The sequence below is a fragment of the Nelumbo lutea genome, chromosome 2 (genome assembly GCF_056320005.1).
Source record: "Nelumbo lutea isolate HS-2025 chromosome 2, American lotus-T2T, whole genome shotgun sequence".
NCBI lineage: Eukaryota > Viridiplantae > Streptophyta > Magnoliopsida > Proteales > Nelumbonaceae > Nelumbo > Nelumbo lutea.
The window spans coordinates 10,993,274-11,018,803 of NC_142685.1; the positions used below are offsets into that span (position 1 = coordinate 10,993,274).

General features: G+C 38.6%; 1 protein-coding gene across 1 annotated transcript; it reads right to left on the reverse strand.

Annotated features, from left to right (window-relative positions):
• Positions 1–25,430, reverse strand: UGP3 (UDP-glucose pyrophosphorylase 3). The gene is made up of 17 exons (XM_088973924.1): positions 24,983–25,430; positions 24,279–24,459; positions 23,994–24,143; positions 23,676–23,837; positions 23,382–23,554; positions 23,209–23,275; positions 21,887–22,053; positions 14,120–14,278; positions 9,838–9,929; positions 9,633–9,727; positions 3,864–3,941; positions 3,562–3,657; positions 3,212–3,286; positions 3,037–3,128; positions 2,779–2,941; positions 1,786–1,846; positions 1–364 (listed from the first exon to the last, which is right to left on the reverse strand). The coding sequence occupies exons 1-17, from the start codon at positions 25,147–25,149 to the stop codon at positions 252–254; spliced, it is 2,091 nt and encodes a 696-aa protein (XP_088830050.1). The 5' UTR covers positions 25,150–25,430; the 3' UTR covers positions 1–251.
• Between the last annotated feature and the right edge of the window lie 100 nt (positions 25,431–25,530).

A 25,530-nucleotide genomic window follows, 5' to 3' on the forward strand; every position in this document is an offset into this window, starting at 1 on the left:
TTGTATCAGAAGTAATGCAGTTTTTTTTCTTTTTTCTTTTTTATTTTTTTTTACATTTATATTACATGAGCAACACATGATGTGTTCAAGTACATGACTCGGCATCTTATTACATACTAAAAATACAGTACGAAAGGTTTAACTTGTGTTTAACCAATCAAGGTGGAATGAGCCAAATATGTGAAGCCGACTTTCAGTCGGTCTGTGAACCACGATTCACAAAGGTGAGATGAAAAGGCCGAGTAAGTACTTTACAGCTCTATCATTTCCAACTGAATATGCGTGCCTCTTAACTTGTACTTCCAGAACCAGCTTCCGCAATCCATCATATCCTTCTCTATAGGGTCTAACCTAACTGAGAAACCTGAATTGTGAATTGCAATTACAAAGGAATAATGTGCTTAGCTCATTCAAGCAGGAAATTTTATGGTTAAAATATAACTGAAAATAAAACAGTGGACACGTTTACAATAAAAGATAAAAATTCAAGGCAATGCCTGAGGTAAACGACCAGAAAGATCTCCTACAAGGAAATAAGTAGGTATGTTAATGGTAGCACTACAGTGATAAAGCATTTTTTTAGTTTCGAGTAAAAATACCCTAATGTTTAACATTTTTTTTTTAATTTAACAGTGGAAATATTTCAATGTAGAAATTGTCCAGTATAATAGAATTGATTAAAATGCAACAGTGGTAGTCTCTTTGAAGAATAACTTTCACATGAATTAATCCCAAATACCACCAGCAAAAAACTTATCAAACCTAAAACTAGTCATAACTAAAACCATCTTTTATCATAATTAAATATTTTTTTGTCATTTTGACAGGTTAGTATTCAGAATTGTATCGATTCAAAAAATACATAAAATGAGATATATAGATACATGCACATCCTTCTATACAACAAGGGTTGAACCATATAAGATTTGTGCTGATATAATTTAAAATAATAAATCTTCTAAGTTCTATTTGAAATTCATGCAAAACATCATTGGAGAAGATTTTTGAATAATCAATTCAAATAGTTAAGGTAACCCCATAAGGCTTATATGAGGATAATGATTTGTATAATCAATTCGAGGTCAAAATCTTTTCATACCATAACTAGAAATGAGGGCCACCAGGAGTAGTAAATAAAATGATGAGTTGCCGATGCTTTTAAGAAATATTAAACTTCAAATGCCCCATCTGTTTCACCATATAATAGGTAGAAAATTTCTGCCTCTTTGTACAGCTAAACTTTGTTTTCTGCCCCTTCTATATAGAAATAGATGTAGTCAAATGGGAAAAGGTCAGAAAGAAACAAACAAAAAATTGTGGAATCTTGAAACTTGATTTCGAGATCAGATCCCCTCAGCCAAATGAGACAAGATACATGTGACTAAATAGTCAAAAATTGTCTCAAAACTCTTTCAAAGAGAAAAACTCAGCAAAATAAAGCACATAAAGAATAAAGTATAAGAGATCAACACAGTGGAATATAAGAAAACATATAGAAGTCTACCAAAGCTCAGCAACAGATGGGTGTCAGCTATGTCTTCCTACAGATATCATCAATATAAATCCAAGGCTTTTCCGAGTGTTAAGTCTAACAAAGCTTGCTCTTGTTAAGTAATAAAAAGAGTGATAAAATGTTTGTATGTAATGACAATTAAAATGCTCATAAACCAACATGCATATGTGAAACCAAATATTACTTGAGAGTTGTTGATGGTGAAACTCAAAAGTCATAGATTGCACTAAAACATTATGCCGCATAGTTGAAGGGAAGTTAGATTTAAGCACCTGAATTTCCTGCTGTAATTTGCATTTTGTATCCATTTGGAACTTCAAATACATGATTTCCCTGGAATAGGTAAAATAGATGAAAGAAGTTTTACTAACTTATTACTTTAGGCAAAGATAAAAGGTCATTGATAATGAAGTATTATAAACAATTATTTCCATTTACAAATTATAACTAGATTATAATGAAATGGTGCATTAGAAGATCTGGTTCCTTGTTCTACAGATCCAAGCTGGGATATCTCCTAATCAAATATCAACCTGATTGGATAATTGCAATAATTCAATTTATAAGCATTACATTGTTCCCCAGACTATAAGAGTGTCAGTGACTGGACAGTAAAAATCATTGAATCCAGTGAATCTTTAGGTAAGGTATATTAAGATGTTGGGATTAACTTTTCCATGTTCGTCCTCATCATGTTACCAGATATTCCTTAGGCTGCGTTTGGAAATGATGCAAATATGCAGAGTGTAAAACGGTTTATATAAATTGCAAAATTGGGTTAGTTTTGCACTGACAAATTTACCTTCTTACCAAACAGACTTTTAGCTGTAATGGATGCAAACATGAATTCCAATAAAGCATATGCTTTTTTTATCAAAAGCCCACTTGAATGCAAAATTACTTCTTTTTTATTGATGTACTTTTACATCTTATTATCAATGTAAATATGCATTGGTCTGTCATTTGTCAATGCATAAATGTAATGTTGCCAAACACAGGAAAAAGTGAACCAGAGTGCAAATTTACCCTGAACCAGGATTTGCATTGCATCATTTCCAAATGCAGCCTTATATGCATAGCAGTGCCTCCAATACATGGAACTTATAACTTAGGTACTTGAATGATTAAGATAACCCACTTGAATTTGATATCTTTGATCCAAAGAAATATCCTGTGCATGTTCTGATGATGCCCCCAATACCTCTCATGTTCACAATGTTTCCAGACATTCCATGCAAAAGTGATGGTTCTTTTGGTATGCTTACCTGTAGAACTACATCTTTGGCCTCAAATTCAGCATTGCCATGCAGTATGACCTTTAATGCTTCAAAGCGCTGAACATCAAGCTTCCAGTAAATATTCTCACTGGAGCTCCAGTCAATTCCCCTATTTAATACTTTGACATTCTGTAATTTGCATCTTCCACACCTAATACCAAACATCATATATTCCTTATCTTCAGATAATCAACTCCCAAATGCCATTGTTATTGAAAATGAAAAGTAGAGGGAAGATTCTATTACCTGTGCCCATAAATTAGTATGGGTTCACCAGCTTCATCTATCCTAGTTGAGCCCATAATGTTTTCAGCAACAACAATTAAGCTTCCATCCAGCTGATGAGGAAAAACAATCAAGCTTATATAGAAAAATGTAGAGATTAGGTATGCCTCAACAAAGTCTACTTGACATTAACTACCTGAACATCTCTCCACAAGAATTCAGCAACCTCGATTTGTAACTCAGATCCATCAGAAATGGAACCTCTATAAAACTGAAATTACAGACAGTCAAAGCAAGTCCATGGGTTTCTCCCAGTGGTACGTAAAGTATATGGTTTTGAAAATAATTGTCAGAGAAAATAGGCTAAAGACAAATTACAGAAAGCTGTTCTTAAGGGCATGGGTATGACTAATATAATTGAAAGCAAAATTCTTTAGTGCTCTTGCATTTGACAGATTACTTATATATACATGCACAAACACATACGTACCGAGAAAGATTTTGCATTATCTAATTTTAGAATGAACTGATAAATTGCATGCTTACCTTTTGTCTGGTGACCTCCCAAAGTGGACCCAATGCAGGATGGAGAAGAATGAGAAATGGTGGTCCAGAATGGAAATATTTACCATTATCTTTGATCTGACAAACATTAAGAGGAAAAAACATGTAAGAATCTTACAAGAAAAAAAGAAAAAAAACTAAGAGAAGAATAAATAGACAAGAAATTGATAACAGAGCCAAAGAAAGAAAATTTGGATATAATTTTTACAGCACCATGTTACACATAAACCGGAAGAGGCTAAAAACAACAATGCAGGTCTTATTCCAGTTTCCAGAGACTACACCTCAGGCACTTCTATGTCACAGTGGGAAAGAAGATCAGCTGCATTGCGTATAATATCCAACAGTGAGCCATCTGGGGTCTGCACAACATTTCCAAATTGAAAATGTTAGCATTGGAGGAACACTTACAGGATATGTATCTCTGCATATATATATACACTGGAAATTCTCAGATGTTTGATATTACAAAAAGAGTGAGACATACGGATTTAAAGGGTTTTTGGTCCCAGAGACATGACAAATACCACCTATTATTGAGGGGCAAACCACGAACTGACATGACAGTCAAGAGGATATGGTTAATACCCACTGCAGGGATTAAAGTAGAAGGTGAATGTTTTTCCATCAGAACCTTGGACTAAGGATAATTTCTACAATGATAAGAAATAGCAATTTGGTATATTTTAAACCAAGAGTTTAGAAGCAGGGGTAAGAGTAACAATGGAATTCTGACATCATGGTGTTATTCTAAGGATAATGACTATCTTAGAAATTCGTGGGGGTTAGATTTACCACAAAAAAGAAAGGATATTAAACAAAGACTATGTTACTGAACTGTTGAAGCATATGAAATAAATAGATACCATCTATCTTTGCACATGAGCAGCACTTTTCTTGGAAAATCCATTGTGAAGAACAAAATGATGTCAATCAAATGGATCAAACTGCAAAGATTTCTTTGTTGAAGATGGAGTGTTGGTGCGTCTTTTAGGTCTTCCCTTTCACTTGTGGAAGCAAGAAACTGCTGAAGCCATTGCTTTGATGTGTGGAGGATCACTAGGAGGTGCCTTTTGGGGAGACCTTCGTTCAGCTTCCATTTTATTGAATGGAGTAAAACCTGAGGAGATTCCTCGGAAGATAGAGGTGCTAGTCGAAGGGCATTGCTACTCAGTGTGGCTGGCTTCATCCACTGAATCGATGCTCTGGAAAGAGGCTCTTAGGGAGGGAGATGAGAAGGTTGAAGAAGAAGAGCTGCATGGCAAGAAAGGGTTGGAGGATTCAAACGAGAAAAGCACTTTCACTAAAATGAAAAAACATTTGCTGGAGAAACAAAAGGGTAGCAGGCAGGGGGTGGGATTTTTGCGTGTGGAAGCAGTGAACAGTCTGGAGGGTGGCAGGTCCTTTGCACAGGTTGTAACTGGCACCAAGACTTTTTTGAACAAGGAAAAGGGGCTGGTCTAAGGAAGAACCGAACATAGACCTGTTAAAACCAAACCGGAGCCGGGGTTGGACGAGCGTGACCTTCTTAAAAGTCACGTGAGCTCGCGTGTGTTTAAGAATGGGCCAAAGCAAAAGCCCATGTGGGCTGCTAATGGTATTTTTAAAGGCCCAAACAGGTCAGCGGGCCCGACCAAGCTTGTTAAAAAGGCGCGTGAGCCTCTAATGAAACACGTGACTGGGGTTTCGACTATGATAGACATCAGTTACGGTCTATCATCGTCCCCAGCCGCAAACCAAAGGGGGGAATGCAAGCAGCGCCGAAAACCAGAAAAGAAGAGGGCGTTACAGTGGGTCTCCCGACGAAGTTTGAAGGAGCCTAGCCCCGTGCAAGGTTTCTCAGAGAGGCCGAAGCCAAGTTTCACTAGGGGAAGAACTGAAGAGAAGAAAGAGAAGTTTGAAGGATGGGTGCAGTGCGGTGAAGGCGATGATGAATCGAAGGACCTTTCTGTTGATGGCTCTAGTGTGGGCAGTGTAAACGATGAAGGCAACTGTGCTGGAGGTGATATGGAAGGGTGGAATATTTCAAGATTATTCCTGGGTGAAGACTGCAATCGGCTTATCTCACTCCCAAGACCACAGAGTGCGCAAGGTTTATTAGAAGGGGAAAACTGGGAGACCGGAAGCAGAGCAGGAATACGCCATCTAGAGGTGACCCAGATGTAGGGGTGGAGAACAGGAGAATGATGGAAAGAAGCTTTAATATAGAAGAGATCAAGGAGGCTGTGTTTTCTATGGATAGAACAAAAGCTCCAGGGCCAGATGGGTTTACAATGGCTTTTTATCAGGATTGTTGGGATATCTTGAAAGATGATCTCTTGCTGGTGTTTGAGGAGTTTTTCAGGAGAGGAATTGTCAATCTAGGTGTGAACTCTACATTTATAGTCTTAATTCCAAAAAAGAAATATGCATCCCACCCGAAGGACTTTAGGCCAATAAGCTTGGTTAATAGCTTGTATAAGATCATTGCAAAAGTGTTGTCTTTGAGGCTGAAGAAGGTACTGCCAGATATCATTGCACACTATCAAGGAGCTTTTGTGAGTGGAAGACAAATTACAGACCAGATTTTAATTGCTAATGAGAGTGTGGAGAACTTTAAGAGGGATAAGAAGAAGGGAGTGGTCTATAAGCTGGACTTGGAAAAGGCTTGTGACTTGGTGGACTGGGAGTTCTTGAGGAAAGTTTTAACTAAATTTGGGTTTGGGGCTAGATGGTGTAAGTGGATCATGGGTTGTGTCCGGAATTGTCATTATTCAGTGCTAGTGAATGGGACAGTGGTGGATTTCTTTCCAACCAGTAGGGGTATAAGACAAGGAGACCCCCTTTCTCCTTTCTTGTTCATTTTAATTGTGGAGGTTTTGGGGAAATTGATTCACAGAGCAGATTCTAGGGGGCTCATTAGAGGCTGGAAGGTTGGGAGGGTGGAAGCCCCCCTCACTCACTTACAGTTTGAAGGTTAACCTTGGGAAATTTAAAGTTGGTTGGGAGGTTGGAGGGTTGTCATTATTCTGTTTTGTGAAGGTGGTAATGTGAGGTTTATCAAGAACTTAAAGTCGGTGATACAACTGTTTGAGCAAATGTCCAATTTGAAGGTTAACCTTGGGAAAAGCTATGTAGTGGGGGTGAATTTGGAGGAGGGAGAGATCAGGGAGAGTGCTGAAGTGTTGGGGTGTGAAGTTTCGGGGTGGCCTCTGAACTACTTAGGATTACCATTAGGTGATAATCCCAAGAGAGAGTTTCTACAACCCGGTAATGGAAAGGTTTGAAGAAAGATTGGTATCCTGGAAAAAGAACTATCTCTCTCTTGGTGGGAGAATTACACTAATTAAGGCCACGCTTGCTAACTTACCCGTCTTTTTCATGTCGGTGTTTAAAATCCCAGTGAAGATTGCTAACAGATTAGAGAAGATAATGAGAGATTTCCTGTGGGAGCCGGGAGAAGAGAAGAGGGATCATAGAGTTAGCTGGGAAATAGTGTGTAGGAGTTAGTCGTGTGGTGGTTTGGGGCTTGGGAGTATTAGGAGAAGGAATATGACTCTGCTGAGGAAGTGGTTGTGGAGGTTTCCTATGGAGAAGGAGAAGCTATGGGCTAGAATAGTGGCAAGTATTCATGGGCTGGAGCACAATGGATGGGACGCTGGAATCAGAGCTAAGATCACAAGCAATTCTCCTTGGAAAGCCATTCATGACCTGCTACCAGTTTTCATTCCTAATATCATGTATGACTTGAATTCCGGTAACTCCATAAAATTTTGGGAACAAACCTACGTGGGGAGCGCCCCTCTAAAGGATCAATTTCCGTCTTTGTATGCTCTTTCTGATTTGAAAAATGAGCCGATCTCGTCTTTCACCACCCATAAAATACAGACTTCAACTGTATTTCGAGCCTTCTTGCACTTCTTGATAACGTTGTCTTAGACCCACTAGGGCGGATTCTAGAATTTGGACACCTACCCCCAATGGCATTTTCTCTTGTGCTTCGTTCTTCAAAGTCTTCAGTCAATCCACCAGTCCTACCTTGTCCCCTTTCCCTGTTGGTGAGGTTTGGTGTAGAGCTATACCTCCTAGGGTTGGTAGTTTTTGTTGGGAAGCCTATCTGGAAAGAATCAACACTGGTGATCTACTCCAAAAGAAGAGACCCAATACTTGCCTGTCACCTCAGTGGTGTGTTCTGTGTAAAGCAGATGGGGAGATTGGTTTTCACCTAATGGTATCTTGCCACTTCGCAAGGTCATTGTGGGATTGGGCTTTCTCCTTATTTGGATGCAGCTGGAATCCCCCATCAGACATGCAAGACCTTTTCTCACCTTCCTTTTTCAGGTGGCGGTTAAAAAGGGGAAGGACAATGTGGACTAAGGGCTGCAGTATGTTGAACACTGTGGGAAGAAAGAAACTCCAGGATATTCTCAGAAACTCAGAGAGGAACAGCAGATCTGAGGGCTATCATACATTTTAGGGTGGTACAACGGCTGAAATCTTTGGAAATATTCACAGATTACACTGTGGATGACATGTTGAGGAAGTGGGGTGAAATTGCAAATTGCATGCAGACCAAGTCAATAATGAGTGTGGCTTGGACCCCCCCCCCCCCCTAGTGGATTCTTGAAATTAAACTTTGATGGATGCAGTAGGGGAAACCCGGGAAAATCAGGGATCGGGGGTGTTTTTAGAGATGAAAATGGGGTCATCTCTGCTATGTTCTCAGGCCCAATTGGAGTGGGTGACTCCCTTAGAGCTGAGATATGTGTAGTTATGGAAGGAGCCCGGAAAGCTAAGGAATTGAACATCAAGAAACTTTTAATTGAAGGGGATTCAGAGGTGGTGATAGGGTGGCTGACTAAAGATCAAAATGATTTATGGAAGTATAATAATGAGAAGAGGAAATTCAAATGGCTGGTGCGGGAGATGGAAGTTAAGACATGTTGGATTAAAAGATCAGCTAATTCCCTAGCTAACGGTTTAGCAAAACAAGGGGCAGAAAGGGATTCTTTGTTTTGGGCTAAGCTGTAACATTAGTGTCTTTGTATCTTTGTATTTTCTTTTTTCATTTCTTGAAGTTCTTTGTGACTCTTGGAAGATAAGTGTGTTTGTCTTCCACTAGTAAATTTTCTACTGATGAATTAATGAAAGTGTTATTGATCAACAAAAAAAAAAAAAATGGATGTGCCTTCAGATTAATTTATTCAGAAACTAAGTAGCAGTAGATAAACTGATATATGTGGAGGAACTGATTTGGGAACAAAAGTCACCAACAGAGGGTTAAATGGGAGTCCATTCTTACATCAGCTCAGAAGCAACGTGTATTGGTTTTCTTTTCAGAAGAGAATACATCAAGATCTCATGTCATCTTGAAATTATAATTTCAAGTTAAGCAGAAATAAAAATGACTGCTTTTACATCCAGACCTTTCATTTTAAATATGCCCATACACACACAATATGGTCATGACTACAAATGTCTCAGATTAGTCCATACACCTTACATTAATAATTTTATTTAATGAAATTTGAAATATTCATTCGCATTCATACTTTGTCAGGTTGACAAGCATGAGAATGCAGTTTCAAGTCTGAGAGTGGCTACTTGCAAAAAAATGCCATAAGGTTAGGACCATATCCAGTATACTCCCAAGACCCCAGATGGTTACAATGAACACCACTTACCCTGCTACGATATTCACCATCTGAGGTGAACAAACTCCGGATGACAATCAGTTTCAGTGATCTAAATGGGAATGAAAATGCCACCACATATATATATTATGAAGTATCTAATTCCTTTACACTTCTACAAAGTGGATGTCCAAAAAGATCGAAGGTAGTTCATCACCCTTTCAACTACCTCATGAAGAATCAAAATCACATCAATCTTGCCAATAAATTACATCTCTAGAAGGTATAAAGTTATCAGACAAGATCTATCCTTTGAGAAATATAAAAATTATTATTTGATAACATTTACATTTCAGTATACAGATTCAGTGCCTCAATCTGAATTTTGTTCTATTTCTTCCCAAAACTAGTGCAAAATACTGAGAAGTTCAAAAACCAAACCTGGCGCAATGACTTGTCTGTATTTCTTTTTTTCTTCTTAGCAGATGAAGTAACCCTTTTTCGTTCATTATACACAATAAAGGTGTCCAATGCATCTGTTAAGACATCGCATGAATGATGTGCATTAGCATGGATAAAAAGATGCCATTTTGAGAGGCTAGAAAGAAAAGAAGGAAAAAGATCTCATAAGCTAAACATGTCATACCCTCTACATCTTTATAACACCGAGATGAATATGTGTTTAAAAAGTTATCTGCAATATTTTGCATTGTGCATTCCAATCTTCCACCAGAAACACTGTCACATGGAAAAATAATGAGTCAAATACAAAAAATGAAAAATATTATTCTGGTTCTCCATAACAGATCTCCTTTATCAGGGTGTTGGTATTAATCAAAATGTAATATATTCAGTAATAACTTATGTTATACTTTCTGAGACAGAAGACTTCAGATAAAAGTGGCCTCAATTAGCAGCAGTTGGCATATCATCCTAGTATTGATCACTGAAACATAATAACTAAAAATTTTACATTCCTGGGGAGGAGGGTGCACTATTGTAAACAAGACCAAACCAAAAGGCAAAATAACTAAGGGCTACTACCCAATCATGGTCCCAACTATCCAGAGTCTTGGGAGGGGGGTGTGGCATTTTTTACAAAAATGGCCACTCCCATATCAATCCTTAATGAATATCACACTCCAAAACTTAATAAGATTATACTGTTACATTTGTAAAAAATTATAACTCCATGTAGAAAAGAGATATGATTATCATTCTTCCACAACATGGAAAGATCATTAAAATAATCACAAAGAGCTGATGGAATCTTGGATGCTAAAAGAAAAATTGATAAACCAGAAATTATTCCCAATCTTGGCTTTCAACTCATAACCTATTATTTATGAGCACCATCAAAAACTCAAGATTCAGAAAGAGTGGAAACAAAATGACAATATAAAGATTAAAGGTTTTCTTCTGGGTTTTCAGGAATCTAAAATTTGGGCTGGGAAGCTGGGGTTTATTGCTTTGAGCATTTAAACATTTGACCCACCACTCTTTAATGGTTTTAGAATGTTAAGGATATTGTGTTTAAACTATCCAATAAGGGCCTGTTTGGTTTGCAGTCGGAATCGAAATCGAAATCCTCCAGAATTGGAATTGGAATGGTCTATTCCCTCCACCTGTTTGGCTCAGGCTGGAATCAGAATTGGCTGGAATAGATTCTCATTCCCAAGGGAGGGGAGAGAACGGAAATTCCCTCATATGGGGGAATGCCATTCCACCAGGAATGGGAATCAGATTCCGGTTCTGCCCAACCAAAAGGTTGGAACTGGAATAGACCATTCCGGTTCTGATTCCAGATCCCTATTCACACAAACCAAACAGACCCAAAATATTGTTTAGGATTTTAATTAGGTAATGCAAGCAGGGAAAAAGGAATTAGCATGTCTTTGGGATTTTAGTAGTGAATGATAAGAGGGTACAGAAAATGGGGGTATTGAGGTTTATATGGTGTAACTTGTAAGAGATATGGGATGATAAAAAATTTAACCTAAGCATTAGGGCAAAATGGCTAACTGAATGACTTGTTGCTTTGCCTTTAGTGGATAAGTTTTTTTTGAGGAGGTTGTGAGCTCCTTAATGGCAGAAGCTGAAGTTGGATTGACTACCATACCCATGAATATATTATCCAGTAAAAGACAGACAAATAAGACATTCAGTTCAGCCACTTAAGTGATTATGGAACACCCTTATACAGTAGAAAGCTGAATATGTCAGTATGAAGAACCAGCAGTAGGGTTTAGCTAGGAGTAATGTTCAGCAGCCTAAAGGAACAAAAACATAAAATCCAGAAAGTAGAGCATATTATTATACAGTAAACTTGAGTTAGCCTTAAAAGAAACTAATATAGTGTTGCACCACTTAATGCTCCCACATTATATTCTTGTGATCTCACCAAACCATCTGGCACTTACTGACATGGAAAAATTTGCACCCAGAAGCAAAAGGATGAGGTTATGATCCATGCTTGTTAAATCCTGACGTCTTGGTTACTAGTTACATAACACTTATTGCTCCATCACATATTCTTGTGTTTGCATCCAGACTTTAATGATTTAATTTTACATTTTTTATAAATAGCAGTATTTAATTAAATAAAGCCAAGTTATCCCTAAAAGGGTAGTGGGCCCAGAAGTACAAAGAGAACATGGCTCACACTAATAATTTAATTTTACATAAGCCTTCCTCAGCTGGATAAAACTCAACTTCGAATTTCAAAAATATCAAATTATTAAATTTGGATTGGAATTAGATGACAGTCCCAGGCTCCCAGCTGCCTCACCAACCATGCAGAGTATGCTGCAACAAACATGCATAATTATGGTTTAACATATAGATTCACCTATCAAAAAAACATATAGATTCCTTTTAGCTAGTCCATGTCCTAAAACTTTCAAGTTTCTATTCCATGACCAACCTACCAGCTATACTCTCTCTCTCTCTCTCTCTCTCTCTCTATATATATATATATATATATATATATATGTATATATATATATATATATATGATTTGACATAACAAGGTGAAATTCCTAGGGTGCTCTAAGTGAGTTCCATTAACATCATGAGCTTGGAAACAATTAAGATCATGCAGATAAGATACAGAGAAAAGTTTAGATATCTTCTGTGGTGATTCAAGGATATGTCTAGTGAAGAAAGAGGGGTGAGAAATCTATAAACTATAGAGGAGTCTACAGAGAAGCAAAGGGGATACAACTTGGCAAAGCTTTTAAAATGAAGAGGACATTGAGAAATAAGTTGCAACCAGGTTCAAGTAGCCAAGTCTTTGAGGCTGATTCTCAAGATCAGGGATGGTAAGCATACGAATGTTTATAATAGGGGGTAAGAAACTGATCCACAAAAAATTAGGAGATTACTGATAATGAGAAAATTGGAAGTATTGATTCAGACAAGCTGTTCAGGAAGGAGGTTGTGGCTAATCAAATCTCTAAAGAGGTGAAAGAATTATTGAATTGGAAGATGTTGGAAACAACAGTAACCATAGGAAGAGCAGTATAAGATGGAAAGCAAATTTAGGAGTAGAGGCAAAGAGGAAGGGGCAGATATCAGGCTTGGAATACAGGGCAAGGTTTTTCGATGAAGTAGGAATTGTGGCTGTGGTTGACAATGGTGAAACACTCTTCAGGTTCCTTTTGGATGTATGGAGAATTATGTAAAGCTAGGAGAGACATCTTGGCTATTCTGTCTACTCATTTTTCGATGAAGTAGGAATTTGGCTGTGGTCGACAATGACGAAACACTCTTCAGGTACCTTTTGGATGTATGAAGAATTATGTATAGCTAAGGGAGGCACCCAGGCTATTCCGTCCATTCATTTTCCTTCTCTTCTTCTCTTCTGGTTTATCTTTTCTTATACTCCTCTTTGTATACACCCCATATCTTTAATAGACATATTTTGTTACCAATACAATCAAAAATCAAATGATTTGATTTAGATTCAGTATGTGTGATGTTTATTTTTCACATAGGTTGGACTTTGATGCAGGAGATGAAGAGTCAACAATTGGAATTTTGTGAAAGTTTATGTATTTCTGTATTTTTGGACAGCAGGGGTAATTTTGTCATTTTACAATTTTCTGTGGGGTTCAATGATATGGTCCGATTTGTCTATTTATAGTTTGTTTATGTTTAAAGTTTCAGGGTCATTGAATAAGTAGGATTAGAGTTATTGAGTCTACTTTGGATTAGGATAATGGCAGTTCAGTTTGAGTCTTATTACAATTCTGATGAGTCTAACAGTTTGATTGCTAGGATTTTTATGAAATTTATTGAGTTCTTTTGAGCTTATGCTAATTATGGTGAGTGATTTCCATGCCCTAGAGTGATTCTAGGTACCCTATCAGATTTGCATTAGTTAGCATGCTTACCTAGAGTGGTTCTAGGTAATTTTGTCATTATATCATGGTCAATGTAATTTTCTATCAAATGTAGAATATATTGCCACATGACATAAGATTATCTTGACCAAAGAATAACAGAACTGTAGAGAACACTGATGTGGACCCCATTGATGTGGTCCCCATAGTGTTCCATAGTGTTTGTATGGCAGCAATATTTCTGTTAGATATGACAGTGTTAGTTGGTAGTTATTTCAGCTTTATTATTAGTTATTTCTTATTCTATTTGCCATGTAAGCAATAAGGGCAATTCAGCCCTTTTACATTTATATAAATACTAAGAGCGGGTCGGCAGAAATCATAACCTTCCCTCTCTTTTTCTGAAACTCCCTTCGTGTACTTCTTCTCTTCCTCTCTTCTCTTTTCTTCTCTTCAATTTTCCATCCTTTTTTCTTTTAAATTCAAGATTGGTTGTAGTCTAGATCGACTACTAATGGTAACTATAGCATGAACCATGAACAAAATATAAGAACAAGAAATGTGAAACAGCAATAGAAATTGTACCTATGCTGGATTCCTAGATGATCCACATATGTAATAGGCTTTTTCAGATTTAGCACAATTCCTGGTAGAGAGTCTGCATTTCCACTGGATCCAACCTTTTCTGCAGAAGCTAGATCAACATAAAGAATATTTGTATTGGCGGGAAACTCTTCCTGCAAACTTAACACAATAAACAGGATTGACATTGCAGTAATCTTTTAAAGTAGGCAAGAAAATATTACCTGTTCAAAGAAAGAATTTATAAATGAATACCATAGGTATATTTAAATGAAAGTAATGACTAAAATAGAATAGATGATAATCTTGATGTGCATAAAGTGTAGCGTGAACTAAATTATAGACCTAGGCAATGAAGTAATAGAAACTACCCCATGGAGGAATGGGTTCAATAATTTCACCGAGAGACCAATAATCATTTCAGAAAGACTAAAAAGAAAGTTATCAATTGTTGACCAATGATACTATCAATAATAGATGAGTAGATGAAACATAAAAATCCCATCAACTTTTCACAGATTTGATTGGTCCCCCTGACAATCTAAATCTAAACGCCCCTTGTTAATGGAAGAACTACAGAAACCAAAATTGTTTTTACATCAGAAACCTCTGAAAAAGTTTGTGCACAATATCTTGGACGGTGATACTGAGGTGTTCCATATCAAGAAAACCTAGTAGGTTATAATAAGAAACAAAGACATCATGGTAGCAATAGAGTAAGCCAATGAGTCATGGAACTTCAGATGAGAACCAGATGCAAAAACCCCTCCCTCAAGAAACATATTCTCTAAGTTTTAAGACAGGTTATACACCGAAACTTCTCATAAACAGCATAAGAACAAAACTGCAGCAACATTACTAGGAGATCTCAAAATAAGCACATTATCTGCAGCCTACTTAGTAGTTACAGCCATTCCTACTAATATTCTGATATTTCCATTTTTCTAGAAGGGTTATCATTAAGTCTGGATTTCTCTTTTTTCTTTTTTTTTTAGAAAAAAATATATGAAGTCTGGATAATTAAAAAAAAAAAAAGAAATCCAAATGCCAGGGATATATTCCAAACACCAACGTTGAGACAACAACAATGGCATCTCTGTATTTTTTAAATTCTATTTTAATTCTTTATACTTGAAAAACTTTGCGGTAATTTTATCAGTATTATCATATTTGGTGATTTTATTTTTTCAAAGAAAGAATCAACTCCAACTAGATCTATTATTATTTATAATTAATTACTAAAGATATAATTCCTTTAAAATGATAAAACTGAGATATGTACTGCATAAACTGTTTTTTTTATGGATGCTTATCAAAAATCAACTATTTTTTATGGATAACTGATAATTTTATTAAAAGTTCCAGCACCCTAATGCAAGCTTACCCTATTTACAGAAGTGCCCAGCACCCCTTCATAACTTTACATAACTGTACAGTACAATTGGGCCCAAAACAGTTGATCCCTAGTTGCTTCTTGCATGGATAGTGAATCTACCAAGCAATTTGCTGATATAGTTTAGTTACTCAATGGTAGGTAGCCTCCAACTTCTCTGTCAGAAATTTTATTTCCCTCATTATGTGCCCGTCTTGCCATGGGCCTTGACTGTTGGATCTAATCCGCCCAGTACTAACATTGAATCCCCTTGCACAATTATATTTCAGATGCCTAGATTTCCTCCAACTCTTGATCCTTGCAAAACAGCTAGTAATTCTTCATTCAAGGAGTCACAAATACCAATTGCCCCATAAAATTTTGCAAAATTATTTCACCTTGCATCCCTATATGCTTCTCTTATGCCTGATGATCCACAGTTTCCAATGCTGCACCCATCACAGGCATAAGCTGACTTCTTGTTGGTGGCCTCCAATGCTTTTGAGCTCTAGGTTGTATTTCCATAAGCATCTCTTTCGTTCTTGATTTTTCTTTAAAATCCTATCATTTCTTTCCCCCATAAATCTCATAAAATAGCTGTCCTAGTAGATCTCCATAATGCCTTTACTTTCCCTGTTGGAATTCTATAGAATGAAGGTTCAAACAACTCTGCTACATCAGTTGGAGGATTCTATCTGCAATCAAAAAGAAAGAAAAAACACTCCCAAATGCTAGAGAGAAAACCAATAAGACATTCGTAAATGGTGATTAGGCTCTCCATTAAAGAAACAAACACAGGGATAAAGGCACCATTTTCATCTCCGCTTTTGGAGGTTTCTGTTAAAGTTTGACCTGCCCTAGAATTCTGTCTTGTTCGTTGACTGTAAGTAAAGTAAAGTAAAGTAGGAGAAGAAAGAAGAGAGAAAGATGAGGAAAGAGAGAAAGGCTGGTTCGAATTAGAGAAAGATTCATCTCCCTAGATTCGGCCAAACCTGTTATTATATTATTAACTAAATGGAAAAGACTTAAGTGCCCTTCTTTAAGTAAGAAGCACTCAAACTAACATAACAGTACACATCAACCTTCTCAACAAGTACAAAGACAAAAATACCCCTTCACTAACACCACTAACACTACCCCTCAAGCTAGTGAGTATATATCATATAGTCCTAGCTTGTTACATATGTAGTCCACTCTCCCCCGACTCAAACCTTTTGTAAACAAGTCTGCCCACTGGTTTCCCGTATTAACATATGCAGTTTCTATCACCCCATTCAGCACCTTCTCTCTCACAAAATGACAGTCAACTTCGATGTGCTTGGTTCTTTCATGAAACACTGGATTGGAAGAGATATGAACTGCTACCTGATTGTCACAACAGAGCTTCATTGGAGTACTGATGTCATATCCTATCTCCTGTAGAAGGTTCCTCAGCCACACTAATTCACAAGCAGTATGTGTCATGGCCCTATATTCTGCTTCTGCACTGCTTCTTGCCACAACTGTTTGCTTCTTACTTTTCCACGTTACCATGTTACCCCCCAGAAAGGTGCAATAGCCTATGGTGGATCGTCTGTCAGACATAGAACCTGCCCAATCAGCATCGGTGTATCCTTCTACTACCAGTTTTCCACCACTCCTATACAGCAAACCACGACCAGGAGCTCCTTTCAGATACCTCACAATCCTTAGCACTGCATTCCAATGTAGGACCAAAGGTTTCTGCATGAACTGACTCACCACACTAACCGCAGATGAAATATCTGGCCGAGTAATGGTTAGATAGTTTAGTTTGCCTACAAGCCGTCGATATCTGCTAGGGTCTTCAAATACTTCACCTATATCACTGCTCAGCCTCGTATTTGTTTCCATAGGTGTCTCAGCCGGTTTAGTACCCAACAACCCTGTTTCTTCCAATAAATCGAGCACATATTTCCTCTGACACAAATTAATGCCATGCTTAGATCTTGCTATCTCTATGCCCAAAAAGTATTTCAACTTGCCAAGGTCCTTTGTTTGAAAGTGTTCCTGTAGGAATGCCTTCAATCTATCAATGCCCATTTTGTCATTCCCAGTCACAACGATATCATCTACATACACCACCAATATTATTTTGTCTGCTGAAGAGTCAAAACTGAAGACAGAGTGATCAACTTGGCACTGTTTCATACCAAACTTCTTGACCACCTCACTGAACCTACCAAACCATGCTCGAGGAGACTGTTTAAGTCCATAAATAGCCTTCTTAAGTCTGCATACCTTACCATCCTCCCCCTGAGCAACAAACCCTAGTGGTTGCTCCATGTAGACCTCGAGCAAATCACCATGCAAAAAGGCATTTTTGATATCTAGCTGATGGAGAGGCTAATCATACATAGTTGCAAGAGAGATGACGACACAAACTGACCCTATCTTAGCAACCGGGGAGAATGTCTCTGTATAGTCAATGCTATAGGTTTGGGAGTACCCTTTGGCAACCAGCCGCGCCTTCAGGCGCTCAACACGACCATCTAGCAAGTACTTAACACTATACACCCACTTACAACCAACAGCCTGCTTCCCAGGAGGAAGAGCGGTGAGATCCCAAGTGTGATTATGATGCAGAGCAGAGAGCTCTTCTTCCATAGCACGGCACCACTCTGGAGAGGTAAGGGCTTCCTGGACATCCTTAGAAACAACCACGGAGGATAACAAAGAGATGAACTGGCGATGGGAGGCGGAGAGGTGGGTAAGTGAAACAAAATTGGAAATAGGGTGAAGGGTGCAAGTACGTTTACCTTTCCGGAAGGCAATAAGGAGATCTAGGTCGGAGGCTGGTGTCGGAGCCGGAGCCGGAGCTGGATCTGTCGATAGTGATGAAGCTGGAGGAGCTGCAGCCAGTACACGCGGGCGATGTGTATACACGTGACGGATGGGTGGACGGTCAACCGACGGTGGCATCGGAGGCAAGGACGTAGGCATGACTGGAACCAGAGGAGGTGGATCAGCCACGGAAAGAGGAAGAGGAGGTGGTGATGAGGAGGAAGCAGCAGCACCGGACCCGACGAAGAATGGAGTAGACTCGAAGAATGTAACATCAGCACATACCAAGGAACGACGAGAACTGGGACGATAACACTTGTACCATTTCTGAGTTCGGGAATAGCCAAGGAAGATACATTTCAGGGAATGTGCATCTAACTTGTTAGTCCCGCGACCCAGATTATGAACGAAGCAGACACACCCAAATACCCAAGGAGGAAGCGGAAACGGAGACATGTTGGGGAATAAGACACTAAAAGGAGAACGACCATCAAGGATAGACGTGGGCATCCGATTAATTAAGAAACAAGAGGTGAGCATTGCATCGCTCCAAAAGATTTTGGAAACATTCATGTGGTGCATGAGGGAGCGTGCCGTTTCTACAAGATGACGGTTCTTTCTCTCAGCCACCCCATTTTGTTGCGGAGTGTAAGTACATGAAATTTGGTGTATAATGCCATGTTGGTCCAAGTATTCTTGAAAAGATGAAGACAAGTATTCACGTCCATTATCAGAACGGAAAATTTTGATGTGAACGCCAAATTGATTGCGGATCTCAGCATAAAATTTCTGGAAGATGGCAAATAATTCATTTCTTTCTTTCATTAAATAGAGTCACGTCATTCTTGAACAATCATCAACAAAAATAACAAAATATCGGTATCCATTATATGACATCACTTTATAAGGACCCCAAACATCTAAATGAATTAAAGAAAAAAAAACTCGACACACGATTATCGACCCTAGAACGAAAGGGAACATGATGGTGTTTCCCAAATTGACACGACTCACAATCTAAAACAGAAAGTTGACTCAATGAAAGGACTAGGGACTTCAACACTTTCAACGAAGGATGACCAAATCTACAATGCCACTGGAGAGGGGAAATGGAGGACTGAAGGGCCGTCGACGTTCGTCCACCACCATCAAGATAATACAGTCCACCGGCTTCATGCCCTCCACCAATCTTCATCCTCGTCTTGAGATCCTGAAAAACACACATAGAAGGGTAAAATGTGATGGAGCACTTAAGAGACTTGGTCAGCTTACTAACAGACATAAGACTAAATGGAAACTTAGGTACATATAAAACAGAGGATAGGGATACAGGGTCTAGGTCAACATTACCAACACCACAGATAGATGATGTGAAGCCATTAGCAAGGGTAACAGATTGTGATGTTGAGCAATGAGTGAGAGATGAAAACACACCTGGAGTTCCCATCATGTGATCGGAGGCTCCAGAATCAATAATCCAGGGGTTGGGTGTGGATGCCAAACAAGTCATACCTGAGTGTGCAAAGGAAGCTGTGTTCTGTTGCGACTTGGATTGAACAAACCTCTCATACTCATCCCGAGGAACACTCACCATCTCCTTGCCTGGGCCATCTGAGGGAGTAGAAGGCAACGGGTCAGCTGACCGGTTCTCCTGTCTAGAGCTAAAACTGGTGTCACTAGTCATGGCATGGTTGGCCCACGTTGAGGGAGGACCATGTAAGTCGTAGCAGTAGTTAATGGTATGTCCATCCAATCCACAATGAGTACACTTCCGTGGACCCGATCCACGTCCTCTACCATGAGCTCCCCCTGAATCTCTGCCTCCAGTACGACCACCACCACGGGTATGTGTAGATCCACCACTACCACATCTGCCAGGCTGGGCTCCTCGAGCCCCACTTCTGCCACCTCGACCTCTCGACACTGCAAATGCTGATTTATCGGAGGCATTAGAATCCATAGATCCAATGGAAACCCTCCGAAGACGAGCAAACACCTCCTCTAAAGATGGAAGAGCAGATCCCCCTAGTATCTGAGCTCGTACTGGTTCATACTCAGACTTCAGCCCCACCAGAAACTGTGTCACATCAAGCTGATATTCCTCACACTGGCATAGTACTCCTCAAGGCTCTGACTTCCCTGTTGCAGATTGAAGTATTCCTGATTCAGTTGATATACCCTAGTGGTATTATCCTGACCTGAATACAGTTTCTTAGCATGATCCCACACCTCTTTGGTTGTGTCAAGAAACATGAAATTCACACTGATTTTGGGTTTCATACTGTTCCACAACCATGTAATGATCTATGCATCTTCCTGTTCCCAGTCTTCATACTCTTGAGAATTAGCAGGGGGTTTCTCCTCTCTTATATGCTTCACTTTCTTCTTTGCCTTCAGAAAAACCTCTACAGACTTGGCCCAAGGAACATAATTCTCTCCATTCAGTTTAATGGAGGTCATTTGGACATTCAGGTAGCCAGTAGAGATCATGACACTAGGTTTACTATCATTGTTATCTGCCATTGCCGAACTCCTTATCACTGAATTCTGAGCACTGAATTATGAGCACTACACACAGACACTTCACCGAAATCTGCACACTGATTTCAACAGTAATAAATGTTGAGAACTGCAACACCACAAACCCTACTCACCGAAATCTGCACACTGATTTCAGCAGTATTAAATGCTGAAAACTGCAACACCACAACCCCTACTCACCGAAGTCTACACACTGATTTCAGCGATATCAAATGCTGAAAACCACACTTGCAACACCACAAACCCTAATCCACAGTTATAGGGAGTTTCACCATTAAGTAGACACTATTGCCCTTCGATTCACACACAAACCGGAATAAACCCTAGCATAAACCCTAGCATACTGCAATCTGAAAACCCATCATGCAAACTGTACTACACCTCTCATGTATTCCATAACAGATAAAAAAAAAACTTTACCTCATTGCCTGAAGGCCAACCACACGAAGGGCTGAGACACCACTACACCACACGTACCAGCCCTAACTAGGGCTTAGAAACCACAGCAACTAATCACCAACGACACAATCGGAGGCATAGGAACCTCCTAGGGAAGAGGGCGATCACTCCTTTTCAGCCCTTTTCCCAGTCTCCAACTCATAGCTGAGAAACCCAAGAGAAACCCTAATTCGAATGCGCAAAAGACAAAATTCTAGCAAGTCTGATTTATTGAACCTTGCTCTGAATGATGTCTTGTTCGTTGACTGTAAAGTAAAGTAAAGTAAAGTAGGAGAAGAAAGAAGAAGAGAGAAAGATGAGGAAAGAGAGATCCATCTCCCTAGATTCGGCCAGACCTGTTATTATATTATTAACTAAATGGAAAAGACTTAAGTGCCCTTCTTTAAGTAAGAAGCACTCGAACTAACATAACAGTACACATCAACCTTCTCAACAAGTACAAAGACAGAAATACCCCTTCACTAACACCACTAACAGTTTCCACAAGAGTAAATTTTGAAATAGTAGACCCCCAACAAAAAGCCCTAATCTGCATAAACTATTTGATACTTGTACTATAAAGTTCTCCAACATAAAGTGGCTAGCAAATGTTATACCTATGAGGATAAAATGGACCATCTGTGATGCCAAACTTATCAAACTCAGTATATTCAATACATGATAAACCATATGCCCATTTCCCATCCAGATTCTTCTTCTCAATGAGAACATTAATGCCTTCTGTAGCTCCTGATTTCCGCGTACAAGAAGCAAATCCTAATTTCTGCAATAAATTAATAAAGAATAGATAGCGGATCAGTAATAGGGTGGAATTAATAATGATAATCAATTAATCATTAGTTCACTAAAAAAATCCCAATTATGAAGCCCGAAATGCACCAAAAATAGTTGTGTTTGCCTTGTCAACAAAATTATTATTATGAAATATAAAAAGTCAAAAATAACTGCCAAGAAACATGACCCTCAAGATTAAAATAATAGGAATAATTTATTTCTGAAGCCAATGGTGTCCCTAGTATTACATGAAAGCTGTGTTCCATATCTAGCTCTAATACATCAAAGAAAACCTAATGTCTGAAAAAACAGCTCATTTTGGTAAAAACTGAAGCAGTGGCTTTTGAAAAATTATTGATTTGATTCTGAGGGCTGGCAGCAAGATTTGCCTTCCTTGCTGAAAATGGTTAATTCCCCTTGTTGATATCCATAGACATAAATTTCATGAATTAGTCCATTTACAGACAAAAGTACAGGATAAGTGATTTGAACAATAAATAATTGGATATTATCTTTGCTAGAGGAAAGTAGAAATTTGCAAGCAAAAGAAAACAGCATGGATATCTCAAAGCATATGACACTTAAACACCACCCATGCCAATAATTTGAGATTGGCAACTTAGAATTCTTTATGTAATGGTAAAGTGCCACCACTTCATAGGACTTATCATGTCAGTTAAACACATACAAAAACTTTGAAAGAAAAAAGTCACATGCTTAATGACTCATGCTCAATAGCATCCAACCTTACAACCTGTAATTGTCAACTCAATAAATTAAAGAGTACTCTGAAATTGGGTCCATTTTGCTTTTACATCCATCAATCTAATATCTTCCCAAATCCCACTAAGTCTCCTATTTCAATTAATAAGGTGTAAAGTACCTATATAGGAAAATTAAACTTTAACAAATAAGAAATTTTTGGGCAGCTGAATGCAATGCAGTTTGATCACTCTTCCTTCTTTTTCTCTACCAACATTCTAACACTTCCAGAGTTATAGCTTAACTAATAAAATGGCAACGATAAAAACTGACACACTCCATACAGTTCATTAGAGCAGTGTGCCTTAAGAAGTTTTACCACACAAAAAACATTGATTTCATACAGTTGGGGACCAAGAAATTTTGGAATAAAAAAGCATACCTTTCTATGGCGGAGACCTAGCCCTGCCAATGCTAAAAGAGTCACATCTGTAGCAGCTACAACATTACTGCACAGCCACCCCAAACCAATTAAGGAAGTATGGATATTTCAGCATTGCCAAACAAGAAAATAAAAAAGACGGACATATTAGAGAAGGATTAGTTGAAGTTAACCTGACTTGTCGAACAGTTGCACCTTTTCTTCCATGTCCATAAAACCATTTGAAAACTCCTTTGCTGTGTGCAAGTTTCCATATCACGCCATGGCCTCCAGGTTTGCATACTGGAGTATACGGCCCGGTAATCAACCACTGGCCATCCTCTGCACCAACAGTGGGAACGAGAGGCTGGCAGTAAACAAGCCAATATATTGAGGCATATTCTTAACTATATGAGATATGACAAAGAAAATAAGTTACAGTTTAGAAAGGAGGAAGAGTAAAAGAAATTCTCATATCCACATCAAACCTGCTCAAAAAGTTGAAAACTTGATTGACCTCTTCCAAACCACTTCATCCTTTCACATAGTGAAGTGACAAGCTCATGGTTGTTCTTTGCTGAACTTGTCATGATTGCAACAGGGGTTACGCATTGCTTCCCATAGATTTTGAAATAGAGGAACTCTCTAGCCTGCAATAGTGAAAAAGGTCCATGCATATGATTACTTGAAAGTATAAACTTGTGCATTCGGCATCCACAATGAGCAGTCCCAATTTTTGTAGGCTCATCATCTCATTGAAAGGAAATTGAGTAACAGACTTAAAAAATGGAATGGAGGTCTTGTACCTGAAGATCCCTAATAAGACCTTCCAATAAGGTTCGTCCACAATAAAGAAGCATGGCTGCAGGAAGACATTCTCCAGTATGAGGATCAACTAAACCAAGCCTATCCCCAGAGCCTCCCAAAGGATAAATTTCACCCATTTCTGGCAAACCCTTTAAACAATGAAACAATGAAACAATGAAATATTAGCAGTAGTAGTACTAGCATTGCTAGAAGCATCTTGAGTTTTAACCCTAACTGAAAGCTCCCAGTATTTGCTATCAAGAAATAATCATTATCAAGCTAACCTCAATTCCCCACAAAGCTGCTTGAGATGCATATTCTGTATTTTGAGCAAGATCGAGTCCCTTAGGAACATGAATTTCAAGAAATTGGCATTTCATTGTCTCATCCGAGTGGTGAGACCAATTCAATGCATGCCTTTCAGATGTTGATGGGGAAATAAGCTCTAACACCATTATCTGATATCTGCAATGGATGCATGCAAATATAAATACAAAATGTACAGAAAACCTGCTTCCACAAAAATGAAATAGTTCGGAAGTAGCTATAAAGAATGTTCACCCTCTTGTTTTGGTAAGTAATACATTCCAGTGGGGGGAAAAAGAATTTGAGAAAGTGGATAAAAAGCTATGAAGTTCTTTAGTTTCTTCACTGTAAAATATAAGGTTGCAACTCAAACTTTCCTACTTACCGAAATGTTTAAAAAAAGAATGAAAGAAAAAGTAGTTGTATTCCTCAAAGCAAGATAATCTACCAAATCCTTGTTGAAACTTGAAAGTAGGAGAATAATCTTACAAGCTATCTCATTACAGGAAAGCATTCACCAAGATTCTAGACAGAGGCCCTAGTTAGAACAACAAGCAGGGGAGTTCAGCAGTAGCATGAACAATTTCCATGAAACACCACTAGAACAACTAGCAGGCCCAAGTTAAGAAGAACGATAAAAAAAATTAACCCATATCGATCATTGAAAGAGAAAAGAACAAACCCAATAATTCCCCCAATGCAGTCATAGAACTGTTCTATCTCTCGCAAAGTCCGTAAGAGCTTTTTCAGTGGCGCAAGGACCCTGTTCTTCCCATCTTTAGCGTCCTTCTTCTTAATCACCTTACCAACATTATTGGCATCCAAATTCTCAATCATCTCGACTAACATATACAATGCAATCTTCAACGAGCTTCTGTGGAACTCGTATTTAGTATCAAAGGAGTCAAACTCAGAGTAGAGAACATGCTCTTGCCCGGCGGCAACGAGACACTTGAGCAAAAAGAGATCATAGATATCGAGATTAAGAGAAGAGAATCTCTGCGAGAGATTGGGGAGGAGGAGCAGAGACGAAGCGGAGATTTCAATTCCCTTTTTATGTTTTTTATTTAAAATCAGATAACAGGAGATGCTGATATCATATACTCTCAGACTTTGTGGCAACACGAGAGAGAGAGGGTCGAACGAAGTAGATCCTCATTCTCTCTTCCTTTCACGGTGTCTGGCTCTGATAGAGAGAGAGTGTGCGTTTGTCTTGAAACCTCATCTGTT